This window comes from Triticum aestivum, chromosome 2B (genome assembly GCF_018294505.1).
Source record: "Triticum aestivum cultivar Chinese Spring chromosome 2B, IWGSC CS RefSeq v2.1, whole genome shotgun sequence".
Classification (NCBI taxonomy): domain Eukaryota; kingdom Viridiplantae; phylum Streptophyta; class Magnoliopsida; order Poales; family Poaceae; genus Triticum; species Triticum aestivum.
The window spans coordinates 623,174,976-623,181,454 of record NC_057798.1 but is presented as its reverse complement, the minus strand read 5'-3'; the positions used below and the strand labels follow the sequence as shown (position 1 = coordinate 623,181,454).

The following is a 6,479-nucleotide window of genomic DNA, read 5'->3' as shown; positions in this document are numbered from 1 at the left end:
AAAGTATATAATAATAGAATTCTCACTAGAAAGAAAGTTTCCTAAGAACGAATTAATTAGTGACATTGCTATTACCAATAAAGAACAAATAAAATGAAACAAAAACAAAATCAAAAACAAAATAATGAAGGTTTGTAAGAAAGAAGAGATTAGTGGTTTTGGTATTACCCTTTCAGAAGATAAAAAATAAGTAACTACTAAAGCGAAATCACAATACCAAAATAATAATATTTTTCTAAGAAACAATGTATTAGTGCCATTAGTATTAAACTTAAGGATAGAAGAAAAATGCAGATGAAATAATGACACATAATTAAAATAGAAATTGCATTTTCTATAAAATGAAAGAGTAAGCATACAATAGTGGAATTTTCATAAAAAATGTTTTATAAGATGGAAGGAATGAATGACATACACATTACCCTTAAAGAAGAAAGTAAATTTAACAAAAAAATCAAAAGAAAATAAAAACAATGAGTTTTCTAAAAAATAATTAATGACATTGCTTTAGGAAAAAATAAAATAAAAAAACAAATAGTGAAAAAAATTCACACAATTTACACATAAATTACGCTTTTCTGATATGCAAGAATAAGCATATAACAGTGAAATATTTGCAATAAAGGAAATTTCCTTAATAAAGAATGAATTAGTCGCATTTGTGTTACAATTAAATAAGAAATAAAATAAAACTAAAACTAAATGAAAAATAAAATAGTGAAGTTTTTCTTAGAAAGAATGAGTTAGAGGCCTTAGTAATACCCTTTAGGAAGAAAGAAAGTAAAATAAATCGAAATCGAAATCAAAACAATGAAGTTTTCTAACAAAGAATGAATTAGTGACATTGTTATTACCCTTTCAGAAGAAAGGAAACAAAGAACAAAAAAGTGAGAAATTTGCACACTATTTACGCAGAAATTGCACTTTTTTACAATATGCCAGAATAATAATAGAATTCTCAGAAAAATAAAGTTTTGTAAGAAAGAATGAATTACTGACATTGGTATTAACATTAAAAAGAGAAAATGAAACAAACACTAAATCAAAAATAAAATAATGAAGTTTTGTAAAAAAGAATGGATTGGTGGTTTTGGTATTACCCTTCAGGAAAAATATATGGAAGAACTTCTAATAAAACAAAATAATAAAATTTTCTAAGTAAGAATGAGTTAATTGCATTGATATAACCCTTTAAGAAGAAAGAAATTATAAAATAATCAAACAATAACAAAATTTACACACAATATATACAGAAAATTGTGCTATCAATAATATGCAAGAATATGTATAGGATAGTGGAATTTTCACAGAAAATACAATTATACTAAAACTGCACTATTTTAATAGTACGTAAAAAATAAGCACATAATAGAGCATTTTTCACAGAATTACAATTTATGCACACGTTATACATTACTATTATACATTACTTACGTGTATATATTTTATATTCACCCAACATCCAAAATATACCCATAAAAACTGACAAAGAAACAGAAGCAAAAACGCACACAAACAGCGTAATAAGAAAACACATAACAGGCCTCAGCCCAACAAGAAATCGACTGACTCAAAAAAATAGGGGTCAATCAACAAATGTCCAGTCCAATACACAGGACAGCACACACAACAAGAAAAAAAAACAACTAGCACGCATCTTGAAGCAGCAATCAACGGTCTAAAAGATCAACTGATCCAAAAGTTAAAATTCAGTCAGCTGACATGTAGCTAAAGCGCAAAAATAAACCCAAAAAAAGTCAGTGCACATGGCGGGTGGACATGTAGTTGCACACTACTATGCGGATATGCAACTGCAGTTGCGTGTGCCTGATGGACATGTTAGTGTATTTGCGTGGGCAAATAAAAAACTAAAATAAAAATAAAAAACATATATCACTCAAATTAAAAGAAGGAAAAAAAACTACAAATCTTAACGAAATTAGAAAAATGGTCTAGGAGTTAGATGTGACTTTTGTCATCTCATCGAAATGAGAAATTAGCGAATCCAAAAAGAAAACACTGCCCATGTGACCATCACTAATCAGTGTAAAAACAAACCGTGCATGTGACCATCACCAACCACACTACTCCAATCTGCCTCAAAATGACAATTTCCATTGAAATACAAGTACGTAATCCATGTTTTCTATATGATTTTCCTCAAAGAATTGTTGCATGACATTCTATACCATATCATAGCTATGAGTTCTTGAGTTTAGGATATAGCAAACACAATCCAAATAAAAAAATTACAACCCACTTTCAATCCACATTTAAGCCTGGTAAAGCCATACCAAAATGATTTGGTTTTCTCTTTCATTCATTAAAATGGGTTGTGCTAGGCGTCGACCGGCACGTTGCCCCTTGTATCAACCAGCCACAAATAGTTAGATGCATGGGACCTGTCGCAAGAAAAAAGAATAGATGCTCCCATCCCACGAGAGTGGTGCCCAACAACACTCCACCATGTGCAGCCAACATTTCAGCATCATGTGTCCCTCTTGCAACGATATTGGCCAGCCTTGCAACATCGCCCGTCTCTCTTGCAGCATGACACGGACAACCATTCAACATTGAGCAGTGGCGGCGTCCGGCCTTACGACTGATGATCTAAAAGTGTACAGGGTTTAGTTATAGTTTTTTTAAGTAAGAGTATTCATCCCATAGGGAGCACAACAATTGGATTTTGTCTCTTGTAGTGACTTATGAAATTATGCCTGTAAGCAATTGTAGACTCAAAGCAAAGTGAGGGCGAAAATAGATATTGGTATTGGGTAGAGTGCGAACTTAAAGTAAACAACATAAACAGAAATAATAAAAAGCAGCAGGACAAGTAACAAGTGGAACTAGCACAGGAATAAGACGTTCTCAAGGAGCCTGTAATTCTCGTTGATATGGGTCTATCGTGACTTATGCTACGGCATAATACTAACTCGATACTTGAGCACTCTTGACGTTTACGTTGGACGGAGCCGGGTGCAAAACACGTTCTACTCTACGTAGACTTCGTTCCAGGCACGCCACTACTGTAGTCTAAGTGTTTTCTAGTGGACGCGGCCTCACTAAGGGTTCTCCGTAATTACCTATCAAATGCAAAAGCGAGGGGGTGAAGGCTTCTGCTGTCGTCTCAAATTACCTTACGTCCTAACCCTCCTAGATTAAAAGCAAGCAAGGAAAAAAATAACTCGTCATACAAAATAGCGCTGCCCTTTAAATTACGCTATTAGTGAGATATTGTACATGGATTTATTTAGCGAGACAATTTCCTACACGCTCTAGCGTATTATTAGCAGCGCTATAGCGCGCTATATTTTCTGGTGAAAGCAAGGGATGAAGGCTTCTACTGGTCAATTAAACATTCTTTCAAGCCCTAAGGGGCATAAAAACAATCATGCCAAATCTACAATTATGACAGTTTTCTCAACAAAACAACTTTTAGTTTTCCACAGTTGTCAACTCACACCAACTTTCCCAGGGTTCACAACTCGCAACTGTTTTTTCCGAATCCATAGCTCAACCAAATTGACTCTTCCCAAAGGGCTTCTCACCATCACTGTTGCAATCCCCATTGACGTCGGTCCCCTCGTTTGCGGCCCCAGTCTCTACATCCTCCTCCGCCTTGACTTTCACCGGCATCGTCGCCGTGCCAGAGTCTGGGACCGCCCAACTGCACTGCCAATTCTGAACTTGGACAGTTTGATTGTTGCAAGGCAGGAACTGAGGGGCCACATGATGATTGTTCACTCCAGCGCCAAAGTATGGTTGCTGCTGCTCCTTCTTCATGAACGCCATCGGCCGCGGTTGCTGCGCAGCGTAAGCCGCATTTCCAAGCTGTTGCATCATGCCACACCTCACCATTTCGTTCACATGTTGCTGGTACACTCGCTTCTGGCGCATCTCTTCCGTCTCCGGCTGCTTCTGCATCATCTGCGGACGTCGCGAGATAGTCGCCGGCGGTGGTCTGAACGCTTGCGCGGACGTGGCACCTATTTGTCGCATCATCGTTGCCTGGGAGAAATAGCCATGGGGAGGTGCGGCGGCCCCGTACGCGGTCATCTCGCCGGTGAACGCCACCGGCGGCCGCGACGTTGATGCATAGGGGTTGTATATCATCGTCAGCCCGGTTCCACCGTGGGGGTACCCAGTAGCAGTCCCGAAACGGCGCACTTGCATGCCGTCTTGTGGTCCGAAGCATCGGTCCGGCGGGGGCGGGGCAGGCTGCTCCGGCTCGACGGGCCTCTTGCCCGCCTGTCGCTCCGAGAGCTTCGGCCCCGCCGTCTCCACCAGCCCGGGCTCCTGACACGTAAATTCTTCCGACGTCCCGCTGGGGCCCGCCTCATCGTCGTTCCTTTTCCGCTTCCTCGGCGTCACGTAGATCCTGCACATGACGTACTCATCCAGCTGCATGCATGCAACCGCTCTCAAGTTAGGTCAGGCCAGCAATTAGCTAAGTACGTAAAAATATGGCCGATGCTAGGCGCCGGCGCACCGGCGTCCAACCCTAGCCGTCAGATCGGCCTGTTCCGATCCGTTGGATCCTTATTCAACCAGGGCGTCGTCTTCCTCTCGCGAGCGCGGACGGGGAAAGGAACCCCGTCTCACCGCCCGTCTTCGCCGGCCGCCCCACGCTCCGACACTCAGCTCGCCCCGCCCGCTCGCCGCCCCGGCCGCCGGTTGGAGCTGACCGCTCGCCGCCTCGGCCGTCCGTTGGAGCGCCATGGATGCAGCTCCGCGATTCAACTCATCCAAGTCCGCTCGCCGCCCCGGCCGCCCGTCGGGGCCGCCCCGGCCGCCCGTCGGGGCCGCCCCGACCGCTCGCTGCCCCCGCTGCTCGTCGGAGTGCCATGGATGCAGCTCCGCCTCACCGATGATTGGTTCCAGCAAAAAAGAGAGATGCCCCGTGGTAGCATTTTCCCGTGTCAGTCGTAGCAAATGAAGACAACGGTTGCAGCAAAAAAATCCATCGGTGTCGCCATTGTAGCAAAAATGTTAAACGGATGTAGCAAAACACAGCACCAATGGTAGCAAAAACGAGGATGTTGCAACAAAAATGCCGTCCTCGTCGTCGCCGGTCACAGCTCAGTCGTAAAAAAGCACCATGGCCGCATGAATGGATGTAGCAAAAACACAGACGGTAGTAGCAAAAAATTGATACGGTTGTAGCTTTTATCTCAATGGTTGAAGCTTTTCCCCTCTATGGTGGAAGCTTTTCTGTAAATGATTGAAACTTTTTTTTTGAGCAATGTCTGGGTGAAAACTTTTCTCTATCGTTCGGTTGAAGCTGTTTTCATCAAAGTTTGTAGCATTTTATATAGATGGTTGTAGCTTCCCTCGATAGCACTGAACACTTACAGCTTTCTGTATATACGGTCGAAGCATTTTTAATCTTGGGTTGAAGCTTTCCTGTCAACGGTTGCAGCACTCGCCGGCCTGTTCCAGCAAATTTGGGCCGCGGGGTGTAGTCCTGCCATGGCTGGTTGCAGCTCCGGCGTGGCCGGGTCCGGTGAGGCAGGGAGAGCTCCGATGCACGCGGATCCCCGCGGATCTGGTCGAGGGCGGCCAGATCTGCTGAATGGCGGCGCGCCTGGGAGGCCTGCGGCACGGGGCGATGCGTTGACCATGGCAGCGGGGAGAGAGAAAGAGAGAGATGCGCGAGAGGAAGAAGAGAAAAGGGAGGAGGACTAGTCGTCTCGGGTCCATCGCGCCACGTGGTTGCTCGTGAGTGGGTCGCGTCGCGCGTGCGTGGACTGGACCGGCTGAAGCTTCGGCCGGTTCCCCGGCCCCAAACGTTTCCCTAAAAATATAGTTATGTGTTGGAACTGACCGTATCGGATTTGGGCCGGACACCGCTCTTGTCGAGCTTGTTCTCGTACTCCGGGACGGTGAGCTCGTGCATGAGCCACTTGGTCTTCTTCTCGGTCTTGATGGGGCCTTCATGGTAGGCGAGGCCGCTCTCCTTGTACGTGACGGTGGCGCCGACGACCTCCGTGGTGCCCGTCGACGCCTTCCACCGCCCCCGGCCGTCGTCCGTCGACCGGGCCGGCCTGCCGCCGTTGACGTACTTGCGAGTCCTCGACGTCAGGAAGAACCAGTTGTTGTCTTGTCCCTTGTCCTTGTACTTGCCTGCGATCAAACAACAAGCGCTCGTAAATAAAACACACTCGTAAGTTAAGCCATGGTGCACAGCAAGGTAAGTACTGTACCGTTGACGAGCTCGTCGGGGTGGCACTGGTAGACGTTGTCCTCGATGATGGCGTCGTTGGGCACGTGTTGCCGGCCTTGCAGCCGGGGCAGGAGGTAGTACTCGACCAGCTCCTCGTCCGTCGGGGCGAAGCGGAACCCCACCGGGTAGTTCATCTTCTTCCCGTCCTCCCCTCCCTTGTCGCCGAGGAAGGTTGCAAAAAGAGGTAGGTTACGACACGAGTTTTTTTTCTCCTTTGTTTTGAGTTGAAGGTTTACGACACGAGTTGGACGCTTGT

At 44.9% G+C, this 6,479-nt stretch overlaps 1 protein-coding gene across 1 annotated transcript; it reads right to left on the bottom strand.

The window, feature by feature from the left end:
* Positions 1-3,406: 3,406 nt before the first annotated feature.
* On the bottom strand, positions 3,407-6,479 carry LOC123041797 (uncharacterized). The gene is made up of 3 exons (XM_044464358.1): positions 6,204-6,479; positions 5,825-6,123; positions 3,407-4,401 (listed from the first exon to the last, which is right to left on the bottom strand). The coding sequence occupies exons 1-3, from the start codon at positions 6,355-6,357 to the stop codon at positions 3,514-3,516; spliced, it is 1,341 nt and encodes a 446-aa protein (XP_044320293.1). The 5' UTR covers positions 6,358-6,479; the 3' UTR covers positions 3,407-3,513.

What these genes read in the sequence shown, in the direction of transcription:
- LOC123041797 (XM_044464358.1), bottom strand. Translation starts at nt 6,357, where the DNA reads ATGAACTACCCGGTGGGGTTCCGCTTCGCCCCGACGGACGAGGAGCTG. An exon ending in CCCCGACGAGCTCGTCAACG is followed by an intron (nt 6,124 to 6,203) that starts GTACAGTACTTA and finishes GTTTGATCGCAG; the next exon opens with GCAAGTACAAGGACAAGGGA. An exon ending in TCCGGCCCAAATCCGATACG is followed by an intron (nt 4,402 to 5,824) that starts GTCAGTTCCAAC and finishes GCATGCATGCAG; the next exon opens with CTGGATGAGTACGTCATGTG.